The 16,843-nt window shown below is 43.1% G+C and overlaps 3 protein-coding genes across 3 annotated transcripts in view; 2 read left to right on the top strand and 1 right to left on the bottom strand.

Annotated features, from left to right (window-relative positions):
* suco (SUN domain containing ossification factor) overlaps positions 1-8,227 on the bottom strand; it is a 60,539-nt gene extending 52,312 nt beyond the window's left edge. Inside the window, 3 exon segments of the mRNA XM_034705143.1 lie at positions 4,538-4,660; positions 4,745-6,658; positions 7,813-8,227. Coding sequence (XP_034561034.1) covers positions 4,538-4,554 — 17 coding nt within the window. The 5' untranslated portion in view covers positions 4,555-4,660; positions 4,745-6,658; positions 7,813-8,227.
* On the top strand, positions 3,666-10,709 carry tmed5 (transmembrane p24 trafficking protein 5). Its single transcript, XM_034705202.1, is given in 5 exon segments — positions 3,666-3,988; positions 4,590-4,686; positions 4,781-4,950; positions 7,907-7,963; positions 7,966-10,709. Coding segments are annotated over 5 exon segments (675 nt in total). The 5' UTR covers positions 3,666-3,799; the 3' UTR covers positions 8,128-10,709.
* A 1,710-nt stretch (positions 10,710-12,419) lies between these two features.
* Positions 12,420-16,006, top strand: pigc (phosphatidylinositol glycan anchor biosynthesis, class C). Its single transcript, XM_034705181.1, is given in 4 exon segments — positions 12,420-12,515; positions 13,952-14,063; positions 14,066-14,179; positions 14,898-16,006. Coding segments are annotated over 4 exon segments (951 nt in total). The 5' UTR covers positions 12,420-12,440; the 3' UTR covers positions 15,548-16,006.
* The last annotated feature ends 837 nt before the right edge of the window (positions 16,007-16,843 follow it).

Genomic DNA, 16,843 nt, shown 5'->3' with positions numbered 1-16,843 from the left:
ATGCCATACAATTATCTTATTAGTCCACATACTTCAATTTGAAAATAACACAGCTCTAAAATGATTCCCCACTACCGCGTGTCTCCTCATGGTGGCGCTAGTGGCATTTATCCACACTTTATATTCTAGGCGCATTTATCATGATGTATCTGTCTGTGATTGTCCTGCAGGTAAACGAATATCGTAGAATCAATGCATTATATCATACATTTTTTACTGTGAGACATTTTCTGTATCTTTTAGGAGTTAGCTTGAGATACATTTCGCATACTTACTTCAGTCATTGAACAGACTATAGGCTACAAACTATTGAGAAAGTGTCATTTATTTATTTATAAGGCTAACAATATCAGCAAAGTCATTTCTCTTAGGAGTTCATATCATTACAAAATGATTCAGCTTGGTTATAAACATTTTAACTCAAACTTGTGAAACGACAAAAATCAACAGTGTTGACTTTGCTAACAGAGGCCGCACTGTTTTAGGGTATTTCGGGTGTATATTTGGCTTTTTTAAAAAATATCTTATAGTGAAATGATAGTCAATTACAGTCCGGTGATGAAGAGAAATAAAACTATAAATGTGTCATCATAGATCCTGTTAAGAAATAAACAAAGCTTGTCCAGATCTGATCGAACTAGATGTTAGCATCACATTGATCAATACGACGCTGAAGTTAGCATCTCATTCGTCACTTACGGTTGGACTGTTGCAGTAAAGTTCTGGAAACAAGGTCCCGATCCAGAACCACTATATCTGGACTCCTCAGATCTGGACTAGATCATCTAAGAGACTCAATTTTTATCATCATTTTTATTCTATTTGTAAAATAAAAAAGGGCAATTTCACTGTTTTTTTTTCATTATAGTCCACATAAGACCAGGTCCTGATCCAGAACCACAATACCTAGACTTTTCAGATCTGGCTTTAAATAATACAGAGAAGGGACACGTTTTAAACTCAGTGTAGGATTAGTGAAACCTTCCTTCAGTTTGATAAAATGCATACAAAATGAAAATAAAGGGTGATTTCGCTGCTTTTGGACCCAGTCCTGACCAAGAACTACAACACCCATTCTCTTGAGGTCTAATCATTTTTACAGTTAGAATTCAGGTTTCCCCCTATCCAAGACTGTAGACTGACCTAGATAGTCCTAACCGGGCCGGGTATCGCGGTTCGGGATCAGGATGAGAAGCAGCGAATGAGACGCTAACTGCATCCCCGTCAGCCGAACAATCCCGATCTGAGAGGACTTCACTGGACCGGGTCAGCTAGCTGTGAGGCTAATCAACAGCTGGCTAGCTAACCTACTAACCCACTAAAACCACTGAAACCTCCCAGGATCCCAGGTGTGACAGACATGAATAAAAGCGATGCTCTCCTGTAACCGATCATCGTATGGATCAGTGAGGACTCTGATAATGTGTTATAATACTGGGTCATGTTAGCAGTGAGGACCGTTCACTGACTGACGGGTATAATGCGGCAGAACACACACAGACCCGTTCTCCCTGACCCCAGTCCCGGTTTTAGACCGGTTGTCAGTGTGAACCGGTTGTCAGTGTGACCCGTGTTGTTCCCGATGTGATGGAGGTGTCGAGCTGAGCTTACCAGCACAGGAGAGCTGCGATGAGGCTCACCAACACAAGCGCAGCCTCTTCATTACTTTCCCGCGGGGACCAACATCCTCGCTCTGTGGGGTTATTTCTAACCTCTCACGGCTGCTCTGTACACCGACCACAGGCTCTCTGTTGGCTCGGGGCCTGCGGGGATAAAAGACGAACAAACGAAGCTCTTCTTGTGGATAAAAGCTACACTTGAAGTGTGCTAATTTTCATTGTGCGGAACAGTTGTCCGCCTCTTTTTCAGCTTTCCTATCCACTGCTGTTGATGGGTCGCTGCCTGTCGGTAAGTCAACCCCTGCTCTCGCTCTGACCAATCAGATCAGACCTGAGGAGAACTCGACCAATCACAGGACACGTAGTGACAGCGTGGGACTCGGAGGACCCTCCCCCTCTGCACTGAGGATGAGCTGGACGCCGTGGAGCGAAACGCGTCACCTTTTATTTAATAAACCAATCACTAAAATACGAAACCTTTTATTGACTTCTCATCCATACTGTGAAGTAAGAAGTGTTACAGCAGGAAGACATCTGACTGAACCTGAGCTGCGTTCTAAACAAGTGTGTGAAGATTACTTCACGAGGTGTGTGGAGCCTGCCTGAAAGAACACTGTGTACTTTTTCACTATCACTGAACACCTACATATTGAATTAAACCATTGATCCAAAAAACTACGATGGCCCTAAAGGTGGACTACATTAACTTTTCTAAAACATGAAAAATATTCAACTGAACCCCAAAAATATTTCACTAAATGCAATATAATTCATGAAATGTAGGATTTTTTTTACAAACACATTAATATTTCATGAAACACAAACAATTCTCAAGCTCATCAACATTAATGTAAAAAAAAATGTTACTTAACCATAAAATTGACATCAAACTCAAAATAATAATTAAAACAAACAGTTATTTCCAACTGTTTTGTATAAACTTTTGTTTCTGAAAATGATTTAGCATTTTGAGAAATGTTTCATGAAATATTTCAACATTCATAAAATGCTTTATTTAGGTTAATATATTTTCATTTCACAAAATGTTTATTGTGTTTCACATATTTTAAATGTTTAATTAAGTTTGTGACACGGTTTTATGTTTCGTTTCAAACTTTGAGAAGTTTTTCTGTGTTACGTGAAAATGTTTAGCAATATGTAGAAGTTTCTGGGTTTAAAGATTTTTTTTTAACATTTTCCTGAAACTTGTTCTTGGGGTCTCATGAAATATTTTTGCAATTCATAATGTTATTTTCCAATGAATAATTTACCGTCTCGTGGATTGTTTTGCACCTCATAAAATATTTTTGCGCTTCATGAATTATTTTTGTACATCATGAAATATGTTTCAGTTTTGTGATATATTTTTTGCATTTAATGAAATATTTTTTGTGTTTCGTGAAGTCTTTTCGCCTTTCAGGAACTACTTCATTGCTTTTTTTAATTATTATTTCATGATGAAATGTTTTCAAGTTGACCTACAAGGCCACTGTAAAAACCACTGAATTTCTTATTTAAAATCATATATCTTGAAAACTGTTTAAAATTACACACAATGTCATGTTATTTCAATAAATTGGGCAGAAAATGTTCAAAGGAATTAAAAAATTGAGATTGACAGAGAACTACAGAAACCTGCACGTTTCCATGGTGAATAAACAGATATATTTGGCCTCTTCTCCTCAAGCTACACATATACATGAGTACAAATCGCTTATCTTGCCTCCCTTCTCTTAAATTGTGACGAACATGACTAGTTTACAACTGTAAGCCTGAGAAAGAATGACTTTTATTATATTCGATGGCATATCTGTATTATACAGTCCACGAGACTATAAATGCAGTCTATGCTGTATACGCACGCGGCGCAACAGAACTACACCTCCCAGAGTGCATCTCGGAAGGCGTCCTTAAACTCCGCCTGGTCTCTTCTATTTTATATTTAATTTATATTTTGAAATGCGACCAAAGAAACGTCAGTTTGTGTTGATTAAAATTGACCTGTGGTATCATTGATGCTTATTGACTTAATAAATATTATATTGTGATTTTAGACAGGCGGGGTCCTTAACTTCTGGCACTTCTCGGAATATTTGTAGAGAATGAAGTTGGGCGAACACAGCTAGCTGCCCCGCCGCTGCCGGAGTGTCAGTCCGGCTCTGTTTGAACTTTCAGACACTATGGAGGTGTCCCGGGTCATCCTGCGTGTGCTGTCCGTGTTGGTCGCTCTGTTCTCGGACAGGTTGGTGGTGCTGGCGGGCTTCTCGCAGTCCTTCGACAGCGACTTCACGTTCACTCTGTCCCCCGGTCGGAAGGAGTGTTTCTACCAGACTATGAAGAAGGATGGCTCTCTGGAAATTGAATATCAGGTCAGATATAACTGATCATCCTGTTAAAGTATTATTATTAAGAAGAACTGATTACTTTAGCTGCCGGTCTGTGGAATCAATGATACCCTCTTTGTGAAAGTCAACACTGACACACCGTGGCGCCTGACTACCTGTTGATTTCCTCTTTATAACGTCCCTGTCAACACTCAGGGTCTTAATATGTTGGGTTTTCGTGCAGACCCTCCTGTATATCTCTGTGTTAAACAAATGAAGTGTTGTGTAAGAGAGGCAGCAGGTTAGGTAGCTCACACCTGGATCTTCATGTAGCAGGGAACTGTTCTGCAGGATGAAGCAGCTCTGCTCTGAATGAAGCTCGCAGGGAGGTTTTCTGGCGTGTCAAGATGTAGGGGCTATGACAGGGAGGGGCTATCATTTACCAAGCATGTTATTCATATATTGTAGTGTCTACCATGGAGGACAGTCCCGGCTTTTCGCTGTCAGAGCAGACCTTGGGAGGAGAAACCAGCATGTTCTGAAATAAATGAAGTGCTGCTCGTCTCTATGCAGAAGTCATACATACATACTTACAGAAACATGTCTCTCATCCTCCACCTCTGGGTTTGTCCTCTCCTGTCCAAAGGTGTTAGATGGTGGAAGTCTGGATGTAGACTTCATAATCGCCTCTCCATCTGGTCAAGTCCTGTTCAGTGACTACCGCAAGTCAGACGGAGTGACACGTAAGTGACACGCGTGATCCAGGAGAAGTGACTGACTCATGCTGCGTGTGTGTCCCACCTCTCACTGCTCGTTCTCCTCTCCAGGGTTGAACAGAAGACGGAGACTACATGTTCTGCTTCGACAACACGTTCAGCTCTGTCTCTGAGAAGCTCATCTTCTTTGAGCTGATCCTGGACAACATGAACACAAGTGAAGACCCCGATGACTGGAAGGAGTACGTTCAAGCATAGACATGCTGGACATGAAGGCTGGAGGACATCATGGTAAGGGAAACATGCAGCCTACTCCACGTCTGATCAAACCATGTTATTTTGTGTGGTGCTGAACATTCAGGAGTCAGATTCACAGTGTGTTTATTTGATCCTCGCTGTAGGGTTCAGACTTTGTCCCTCTGTTGTCTGCTGCTGTGATTGTTGTCACTGTGCCACACACCTCACAGTATGACACGAGGGGCACCGTGACCCTTCAGGCTGCCAACAAAATAGCTTGTAGTCCGTCACATAAATCCTTTTTACACGGCGGGGAGGATGTTAAGCTGAGCAGACGTGCTGTGAGTGTTCCACTGCAGAGAACAACAAGGTGACGTTTCCATGGAGGTGTTCTGACCTCGGTCAGACGTCAGCAGCAGGTCTCTTTACCTCACTGTGGATGTTTGTAGATCTGAAACTGATCTTCCACCACATATGGAAAACTGGATGATGTTTTTTTTTTTTTAGAAAGATGAGCATATTTAAGTTAAAGTAATTTTTTCACAACAGTACAGCCCACAAGTTGATAGCTTTCAATGTGAGGCAAGTAACAGTAGGATAATTTTGGTTTGCATGTGTAACAGCAGCACACAGCTTGATGTGGTGTGCAGGTTTCTATTTTAGGTTATTTTTTTGTCCTTCTCTTTTTTATTTTTGATGGGACAGCTTACAAAGACAGGAAATGTGAGGGGAGAGAGGGAGGGTGACATGGACCGGGCATTGATCCTATGACCAGTGCACAATGATTGTAGCCTGCACACAAGGGGCTTTTGCTATGCAAACTGAGCCAAACCGGCAGTCCCGATATATTGTGCATGGTTGCAGAGATCAGAGATCTGGCATGCCTACATAGAAAAGTCCAAAAGGAGCCAGAGCTTGTTTTGAAATCTTAAGCCCCTTTCACAAACTGACTCTTGACATTTTTCTTTAGACATTCAGGCCCTGATGTTTTCAGGAGCTCACCCATGCACCTCACAGTGGGAGATCCTCAGTGTCTATTGCACTCTCCCCGGGGTGGCTGGGTAGAGCATGCAGGAGGAGAAAGAGTGATGAGTAATGTGTCCTGTTTGCTGAGTGAATCAAACTTTGCTCGATCATCCCGCCCACTCGCTTGCTTCATTCACACATCTCCCCTCATCTTCACACACGTTTCTCTGAGGGCTGGAGGGGAAAGGTCTTGATGAAGTTGGGGGTAAAACATTTGTCCATCTGTGTTTACACATGCAGCCCACAGGGGAAATGTCAGGACATTTTCAGGAGTGTGTCGTGTGTGTGTGAAAGGAGCTTGGGCTCCATTCACAGCGTTGACGTGTCTGAAAGCGATCAGCTCACAGTAGAAGAGGCCTGATCTTTGAAAGAAGAGGAGCTATAAAACCAGTGTGAACTTTCTCTCGTCTTCAGTGGTCACACGAGGCTGGCAGCTGGACAGCTTCAGGGTTAGCTTGGGTCTTCAATGCTGTGCAGGGGAACCAGGCTTAACCCCCTGCAGTGATGCTGAAACTGAGCTGAGTGTCATCACTGCGACACGTGCATATGGAAAAAAACCTGATGCAGTCAAAGTCACAAGGAGAGTGTCACAAGAATAGAGCTCGTCATGAACTGTCACCTATTGGCCAGGGGCAGCCAATTGTTTCAGAGCTGCAGCCTGCTCCACCTCTCACAGACTTCATCTGTGTCAGAAGTCACACCGGGTTCTTTCAAAGATGGGAAATTCCTGTTCCAGCTGTGCAGGAAGAAAGAAACACAACTGATGGAGCTGCTTTGTTTAGAAAGAGCCTCCAGGGACCGGAGGGTCGGAGTTCAGGCTGACGGAGGCCTGAGTGTAATCAGCAGAGGTCTGAAGATACAGTTACTTACTTTAGTCAGAATTATAACTACATGTTTGTTGTTTTCACATTTATAAGTGAAGACATTTCCAAAGATAAAGACTGTTAAAAAGTAGACTTCCATTTCATGAACATGACAAACTCTTTTACTGAAAACCAAAAACAAGAAGTATTTAATAAACACACAAAATATTTTAATGAAATGTAAAATATTTCGAGTACCAAGTTTTCTAAAACTTGAAATATTTTCGTGTTTTGTGGAAGTTTAAGGTTTTAAAATCACCTTTTGTACAACACATACGGAAAGTTCTCACATCTTTTATATCTATTTAATAAAAGTCAAGATATATAGCACTGCAAATTCAAACAGTTTGAGATGTGGAGTTTTATGGAATATTACCTTTTTTAAGTTGGTCTCAAAGGGAAACATGAACATTTGTTTGACCTGATAACACAATTTGAGTTAGTTAATCTCACCTCGATCCTTTTTGCTTTAAAATATTTTGTTAAAGTCAAATTTAAATGGAATAATCATTCCTGCACATTTGACTTTTACCAGTTTGTTGCCATTTCTTCTGACCCTGACCTTTGACCTTTTACTGATGTTACCAAACTCTCTCAGCTCCATCTAGAGGACTGAAAAATACAGTTTTAAAATCACTTTAGTTTATTTTCATCCTCTCCGGCCTCTTCTGTCTAAAGTCAAGTAAGCCGTTATTCCTTCTTTCTGTGCGTTATATGTTTACAGTTAGTCCTTCAGAGCCTGTGATTACAGCAACAGTCTGTTCGTAGCAGACAACTGCTGTGGTCTGCTGCTCTTTAATGACCAATCAAAATCAAGTGCATACAACACAAGGGGTAATATATAGTGAGCAGGGGGTTATGGTGGATTGGAACCACAACAGGGTGAGCAGGAAAGAAAGGTTCCTCCTCTGTAGCAACCCACTCCTTTTATATTATCCCTGTAACTCTGCCAAAGCTCATACCGTGTTGTGGTTTGTGTTTACTTCATGTGTGTTGCTTTCAGTTGTTAGACGTCTCTCTCACTCACCTCGTATTTCTACCTCTCGAGCTGTTCTCCTTGGTGTGAGTATGACTGACTTTTTGTTCCCAGCTTCAGTCCGACCCTTGTTTCCTGTCTCCAGGAAGCCATCAACAACGTGAAGGCCCGTTTAGGGAAGAGCGTTCAGATCCAGACGCTGTGCTGCGGGCGTTCGAGGCTCGGGACAGGAACCTCCAGGAGAGTAACTTTGACCGAGTGAACTTCTGGTCGGTGTTCAATATGGTTGTCATGATGATGGTTTCTGCGGTTCAGGTGTACCTGGTCCGCTCACTGTTTGATGACAAGAGGAAAATCCGCACATAACACCTCCCAACATGGACAGACAGAGAGACGAACACCTGCCGACAGGAACCTTTGAGACTGCAGTCGATTAACACACACACACACACACACACACACACACACACACACACACACACACACACACACACACACACACACACACACACACACACACACACACACACTTCATAACACCTCTGTTGTTCCTCTGGTCTTCAGTGCACTGGAGTCAAAGGGACTCTGGGAGTCCAGGAACTTCTCTCTGCTCTTCACTCGGTCTGTCTCTCTTTAAACTCTGTCTTTCTATCGTCTTCCTCCGCTGCTGTAACTCCTCACAGACAGTGACAAACAAGCACGTTTATGATGTGACTATTTTTCTAACGGAGCCTCAATTTACGCTGCCAAAATGTCCTTTTTTTTGGGACATGTTTTTATTTGAGCTGCACTTGATGAAGAAGTGATTTGAAGTCTGAAGAATTTATGTCTAACAGGAGGAGCGAGGGTCCGTCTGTCTTCCTCTTTAAAGTGTTCCTTTGTGTGTTTCTGAGAAGCCTTATTAGTTGTAGTCCGGCTGTGAGGCCTGAAGTTTATCTTGTTGTTTGTAAAGAGCTCAGACTTTAAAAAACAGAAACAGAATACGACGCCGATACGACCAACAAGTACGCAGGTCAACGCACAGATTCAGTACCATCGTTTATTCCTCTTGGTGTCCACTCAGCTGTCGGAGTTGTCTGATTTAAAAAAAAATCTCTTCAGATATAAAAAAAAAGCTAAAGACAGAAAACAAAGCAGTTTATGTTGTGAGCCAGGGTCTATAACTCTTCTCAGGTGACACAGGACGTCACGTAGGCCCAGAGCCAAGCTGTGGCTACGTAAGCCAAACTGTTGTTACATTAGCCAGCCTGCTGATGAGTTAGCCAAGCATCCGCTATATCTACAGGTGGCAGCCATGTTTGCCGAGTAATAGGTGATACTACATTCACTAAGGCTGCTGCAACAGCCTAGCTTATGCTACTTTAGCCTTTCTGCTGATAGGTTAGCCAAATGGCTGCATGGTTAGCCAAAAAGCTTCATGGTTTGCCAAACAGCTGCATGGTGAGCCAAACAGCTGCTTGGTTAGCCAAACAGCTGCATGGTTAGCCAAACAGCTGCATGGTTAGCCGGCCGCTACAACATTCACCAAGCCGCTGCTCATTTAGCCAAACAGCTGCTACACTGGTGGAGTTGCTGCTACATAAACCTAGCTCCTGCTACTTTAACCAAGTTATTCTGCTATGCTGTTATGTTAGCTAAGCTGCAGCTACAATCCAAGTGGCAGCCATGTGTGTCATGGATGCTACAATAAACATTCACCAATCAGCTTCTGTATAAGCCTTTCTGCTGCTACGTTAGCCAAGCTCATTCTCAGTTAGCCAAACAGCTGCTTCACTGGTGTAGTTGCTGCTTTGTTACCCAAGCAGCTGCTAACTTAGCCAATCATTTGCTACGTTAGCCAAGCTGCAGCTACGTTAGCCAAGCTGCAGCTTCGTTAGCCAAGCTGCTGTTATTTTAGTCAAGCGCCACTACAATAAGACTAGCAGCTGCATTACTAACCAAGTTGCCATTGCACTCACCAAGTAGCTGCTACCTTAGCCTTGCTTTTGCTATTTAAGCCAAGCTGCTGCTGCGTTAGCCAATCAGATTCTATGTTAGCTATGCTGATGCCCTCAGTATTAGAAGAGAGGAACCTCCTGCCCTGCTGTGCCGCCTCGTGGCCTGAATGGCAGCCAGCTCTGACTCTCGCCTGCCTGGCGGAGGGTCAGAGGGTTGTGAGGGTTTGGGGGTGCGGTGTACTCTTACAGACACCTACTGTGTGAAGATGTGTAACTGCCCGTCTCTCTGGTGACACGGGTCTATTTCTATCCTCCTGACACCTGGAAGGTCGTTACCACTGCAGCGTGTGAGCCGAGCCGCTCGCTGACGCCGACGCTCCCTCTGTTTAAACGTTTGTCTCTCTGTTCTCATGACCGTCACACACAATGATGTGACCTCTGCACTGCCTCTGACGCCACAGAACAACACCTTATCTTTTTCTCAGAGCGTAATGTTGAGTATGTTTTTGTAATTCTCATTTTGTCCTGACGTGTGAGTGAAGTCATTTTAATGTTTTCAGACTATTCAGTTGAACATCTTTTATTATTCCTCAGCTCCATACATGAGAGGGTTGGACGCTCCAAGCTGCCATCTCCTTATTCTGCCCCGTACTGTAAAATAAAGATACAGTAAGTCTGTGTCAGATCATCTCTATGAGACAGTCTGTGTTCTGACCCTGCAATAACAAACAGGATCATTGTTTAAACGCCTCGTCCTCTGTCTCCGTTAAAGTGCCATGTATGTCCCTTCTCCTGATCTCTCTCTGCTGTATTTTACTTTAAATACTATATGTTGAGAGTCTCAAAGAGATGGTCTAGTTCTAAAATATAAAGATCAACAGATATTTTTAAAGTATTTCTACATTATAGAGAAAGAAACAGTTACTGAATGTTAGAAACCCTATGAGATATTTTCCACTCGTGTCCTGTAGTTTTAAATGTGTATAAATTAAACAAACATACACTGCCTGACCTCTGGCCTCTGTTGTGTTCTTAATGAGCTGATCAAACCTGAGTGCATTTGTAGACCTGGATGAAACGGGGCTCCTTCAGGTGTGGATCACAGGTGACTGAGTCACTTAGCTGCTGCTGCTTTCCTGTTGATATGCAGCTTCACAGGCCGACTGATGAGACACTCCTTCAGGGCAGAAGATGTCACTCCTGGGACGAACAGCTGACGGTGTGATCTGAGGGACAGGACGGGATGGTTAAAGTCTTCCTCAGATTTAAGCATTTAATAATGGTGCCTGGAGTCTGGTCTGCTCTGGTCAGTTTGCTGTGTGTAGGGTTCATTATTTTATGATTGTACATGTCTCCTCACATATGACAGACACTTTGAATATTAGAATGCAGTGCTCAGATTTCCTGACTACAAGTTCTGCAACCTGTACTTTTTTTGTATTCTCTTTATCTCATTTCATTTCAGTTAATGTAAACAAGGTGTATGTTTCCTTTGCAGGACAGATACCAAAAACATTTCCCTTTACACTGTCCGATGTATAAATTACAAACCTGAATGTGAGTTTCAACTTACGGGCCCATCAGATGCCAAGACGAGGTCCCTGTTGAGCTGGAAACACTTTCTTTGTTGGGGAAAGATCCGGTCTGCAGGGAAAAAGCAAAGATGTGTACGTCAAAGACAGAGATAACCTGAGCTGGATCCTACACTTCTTCAAAACTTCAGCTCAACCTTTAAGCTACTTTTTATTTCTGAAGTTTTAGAAAATGACAAGTCCAAAAAAATTGCTTTTAACAACAGAAAACAAATCATCTCTGAAAAGTTTCAGTCTCAGATCTGTAAGCACAGGAGCTTTAAAAGAAAGTATTTAAAGGTCTCCAGTCTGATGTAGGAGATTATAATGATAATGGCTAAACTTAAATGATTAAAATGTGAAATAGGGTTAAGTTTCATAAAACCTGAAACATTGAAACCAAAAAATAAAGTTTAATAATAGATGTTATAATGTGATTAAAATGTTTAGTGAAATGCATTCATATAAAACAACACAAAGAGGTTAGGAGGTTTAAGAGCAGGCTTCTGAGTGTAATTAATTGGAGGAGGTGCTAAATGATCAGGTGCATCACAGGTCTCTTTGTGTTAACATAGTTTACCTTACTGCTCTGTGTTTTCAGTCCCTTTGACCCCAAGCCTGAGCCGACAGGTTTATTCTTCACAAAGCTCACAGAGAACTTCTGTCTGTGCCTCGGGATGCTGATGAAAGACAGAATAAAAATACTGTTGATCTAAAGAGACTCAAACCTTCAGCATCATGAGAGTATTCAAAACACAAAGGCTTTGTTACCTGTCAGCAGTGATGTAAGGTGGAGGGTCTGACGGTCTCAAGAAAGGTCCACAGATGGTCAGCACAGACACCTGTCACAGAGAAAAGGAAACGTTCAAAATATTTAAAGGTGGAGAAACATTTTTCCCCTTTATTGGGTGAGTTTAACTTGGGACCTACTTCTCTGTTAAGATATCTTTTTTATCTTTGGTTCAAATATTTTATAATATTTATCAGACCTGCTCAGTCCTCATGAGGATCCAGACCCCTCAGGCCCTCAGAGACAGGTTTACTCAATGTAACCAGATCCTCTGTAACTCTGGTGGGCAGGCAGGGCAGGCTATGAGCTGAAGTCGCTTATTAGTGTATTTGACAGACAGTACACGGATTCGCCCGGCAGGGGCGCTGTGAGCACAGTGAGATGGTGCTTCACTTCCGGGCTGATGACAGGTCGGGTTGGGACCTAGCTCCAGAGCTAAACACAACACCGGTCCAGGTAGGTTAAAAGAACCTTTCCTGTATTACTATAGTTTAACAGGATATCAGCGTGTTAAAGATCTTTCACACACGTTTATTTGATTTATTTATTTTTATAATCATGTTAAAAGCCGGAAGTAGTGAAAGCTTCATGTTAGCTCCTGTCAGCTGTCCACACAGACTCCAGTTAACTGCAGTTTATCAGTTTATATCAAACTAACATCACCAGAGATTAAACACAGATCTGATCCTTTACTGTTATAGCTCTTTATGAATCATCTCGTATACAAATACAGTGAATGACAGATAGAGTTAGCACATTAGCTCATATGCTAACGAGAGCTGTATTATTATCTGTCATTTACCCTCTAATGTTTCTCCTTTCATTCAGAAGTTAACTTAATAAACACTTATTTAAGTCAGATCGATTTTAGGAGCTAGTTTTGATTTGTAAAAACACTGAATAGTCAAATGATGCAAGTCTACAGGTGTGTCCTGTCTCCTGTCATATGCTAATTTATTACAAGAGATCCCAAAGCTCTTTGAGACTTTACATCACAGGACTGAGATCTTAATACTGAATAGTCATTAGTTTGTTGAATATTTGTTGAATTTAGGAGCTATCTGTCTGAAAAATTACTATAGAATAAGATCAAGATTCAAGATTCAGATCAAATATTCCAGGAGGGGAGAGTTATAGATTAACTTCAAACACTTCACCAACTCTTTATGTTACCATGTCTCCTCTCAGGGAAAGTCTGTCTGTGTCAGTTATTCTGTTTAAATGTTAGATTAGTAGATTTTCACAAACTTGTCAAACAGAGTAAAAATGGAGCTAGTCTACTCGTTTGGAAAAAATCTAAATAAATGTTGTTTTTGATTTGATCCAGGGTCTATTTTAAACAGCTGATGTACAGAGTACAGATGAGTCGTGGTTTATTGAATAATTGTTAAAAAGTAAGAACAAAAAAGGGAATGTGTTTATTATCTCATCTTTTAAATGTATGTTTCTGGTTTTTTTAAAGAGTTCTGGAGGAATGTCTACAAAAAGATAAACCAGAAATGAGGTTCAGAGCAAACTTTAGAGGAAAAAGTTGGATATGTTATATCATATCTAACTAACATATCTACAAGGAGTGGGCACAGTCATTACATGAGTCTCTCTCTCTCTCTCTCTCTCTCTCTCTCTCTCTTCTCTCTCTCTCTCTCTCTCTCTCTCTCTCTCTCTCTCTCTCTCTCTCTCTCTCTCTCTCTCTCTCTCTCTCTCCTCTCTCTCCTCTCTCTCTCTCTCTCTCGCTCTCTCTCTCTCGCCTCCTCTCCTCTCTCTCTCTCTCTCTCTCTCTCTCCGCTCTCCTCCTCTCTCTCTCTCTCTCTCATCTCTCTGTCCAGGACCATGACTGTGGAATAGTTTGCTTGAATCGTCCGCACTAATGATTAAACGTTTGTTTGTGTTCAGGTGATGGGGCCAGACGTGGCCCCGGGGCCAGCTGTGCCCTGGAGGAAGGTTCTGTGGAACGCCAGCCATTCCCCGATAACTACGTGGACCAGCGGTTCCTGGAGGAGCTGAGGAGAACGAGGGGATCAGACAGTACAGATACTGGGCGGTGGTGAGGGAGGCCGGCTTTGTGGGGCAGCAGCTGTCCTGTGTGGCCATCTCATCTCTCTGTGGCCTACATGGAGCAGGTGAGACCGTGAGACCCTCTTTAGTCTGGACTGCTGGACTGCTGGACTGCTGGACTGCTGTTCTGCGGTTACAGTGTTTATTATATATTGATGAATCTTCATTAAAACATGGACTTTAAAGTGTCATGTCATGGCTGTAAGATGATCCTGATTATATTCTCACAGACTTTAAGGCTGATGTTTAACAGGACAGATCATCATTCAGGTACAGAACACAGCCTGTCTGTGGGCGGGGCTAACATCCCCTGAGCTTGTTTTTCAGGTTGCCTTTGTATTCTTTGCTCACGTTTTGTACTCCAAACTCAATAACCGTCAAACGTTTCTGTGTCTCAGAAGAAACTCTTTGATAGAAGCAGATTATAAACACTGAAAGAAAATGTCCTCTGAGGCTGCTGTTAGCTGAGCTGCTGCTAACGTCCATGAAGTGTCAGTCAACATTTCCTCATGTAGATCGTGACAGGAGTTAACTGACATTGCTGCCATCATCCCTGAGGCTCGAGTCATGTTTCCTCTTTCACATCCTCCCTCAGCAGCATCTCGCAGGAAGCTGAGCAGTCTGCCCTGAGGCTTTAATAAGAAAATCACAAAGTTTAATCTGAAGAGTCTTAGAGAGTCATCCTTGAGGTTTCCTCAGTTCAAGGAGAAGAGAGGAACTGACAAACCTGAACTTGTTCATCCTCTCAGTCTCTCTGATAATCCTCCCTTCGCTCTCTCTCAGGGTCTGCTGTCTCCAGAGACTCTCCTGTGGAGCAGCCTGGTCTGCGCCCTGCTGGGTTATGGACTGTACCAGTCCCTGTCGTCTCAGGCGATATCGGCTGCGAGCCTCGGACTCGTCTGGCTGACCTTCAGAGCGCTGCGATCTTTCTCTCCTTCACCTTCGGCTTCTCTCCGGTCCTGAAGACGCTCACTGAGTCCGTGAGCACAGACACCGTGTACGCCATGTCCGCCGTCATGCTCCTCGCACACCTGGCGTCCTTCCCCTACGCCCACCCATCCCCGCCGGGCAGCCTGTCCCTGAACGCAGCCCTGTTCGCCTCAGTGTGTCTGGCCTCGAGGTTACCTGGCGCTCTGCACACCTTCGCCATGCTGAGCTGTGCCCTGATGGTGTTCGCCCTGTGGCCATGCCTGCTGCAGAGGCTCAGGGAGAACGCACCCGGACATTTCACAGGGGTGTGTGTGGGGTGTGTGTGGGAGGGTGGTGGGGCTGGGGTCACAGTCACCAGGGGGCGCTGTGCTGCTGGCCCTGGCATTAGGGAGTGTGACTTTTCTCTGCCCGCTGCTGTTAGTGTGTCTGCAGAGACACAAAGACAAATCCAGGGTCCATGGGACGAGGCCGAGATCCACGAGGACCTGAGCCACCTGACCTGATCCAGAGGAACTCAGAGCTATCCGCTGACGGAGAGTTTATACGAACTAATGACTGTCTTTACATTGCTGCTGTCGACTAAACTAACAGACTCTGATCATGTGACCACAGCTGTCAGAGCGGCCATGACACCTCATCACTCTCAAGAAATGACGGTGTTGTTAATGTTGACCTCAAATCTAATGTGCAATGCTGAATCCACACGGCACACACTCCGCTTGACGTCAAGTTTTTATCATGTTGTGTAACTGGTGGTGTGTGTGTGTGTGTGTGTGTGTGTTGTGTGTGTGTGTGTGTAAGAATGAATTGTGGTGTGTGTGCTAATAAAGTTTTTAAAGGATTTTTTCTATAATAAAGCAGGTTTCTCTCTGAATGTTCTTTAATAAAGTGTGGTGAAGATAACAGAGTCATTTTATTCTGGAGTTTGTTACACTAATAAATGCTTCATTTGTATCATCAGAGCTCATGATGTTTATTTATTACTTCAGACCAACAGAGACACCTGAAGTTTACAGGTCATCTCTGCACAGATGTTTCTCATGTCTGAATCATTTAGCTTCAGCCGTCTGAAATTCTTCTTCTGGGATTATCTCAGGTTCAATAAAACCAGGTATTCCCTCCCTGCAGTGTGACCCCAGTGAACATTGATTTAAAAATAGTATTTTTAAAAAAGTTTTACATGAGCAGGACCTGATTCTGTCACAGACCTAAGCCTCAGAGTCAGGCGGCCTTCTTAGACCAGCTGATGAGTGTTTTCAGGATGACCCCAGAGTCCATGTGAAGCTCATCAGGCTCTAAACTCTAGTTTCCTCGTCTCTTGGGGGCAGCATTAGCTCAGTCCATAGGGACTTGGCTTGGGAACCGAAGGGTTCGAGTCCCAGTATGGACGAAGTTTGGCAAGTGGACTGGTGGCTGGAGAGGTGCTGGTTCACTTGCCTGGGCACTGCCGAGTTGCCCTTGAGCAAGGCACAGAACCCCCAACTACTGTGCTCATGTGTGTGCATTGTATGTACATACCAAAAAAAACTGTATGTGTAACATGTCCAAAATAGCATGAGTGAAAAATTGAATTTCCCCCCCTGGGGATTAATACAGTACCTTTCTTCTTCTGGTGTCTGCTGATCAAACATCAGTCTTTACATTTATTTATTTAACCTTATTTAACCAGGTGAGTTAATTGAGAACCAATTCTCATTTGCAATAACGACCTGGGCGAGGAGGCAACACAGGTTGGCATGACAATAAATAAAAGACAAAACAAGAAACAGAGAGAACATACATAGAAACCTAGAGACAGA

Source organism: Notolabrus celidotus, chromosome 2 (assembly GCF_009762535.1).
Source record: "Notolabrus celidotus isolate fNotCel1 chromosome 2, fNotCel1.pri, whole genome shotgun sequence".
NCBI lineage: Eukaryota > Metazoa > Chordata > Actinopteri > Labriformes > Labridae > Notolabrus > Notolabrus celidotus.
This window is presented reverse-complemented; position numbering and strand designations above follow the sequence as displayed.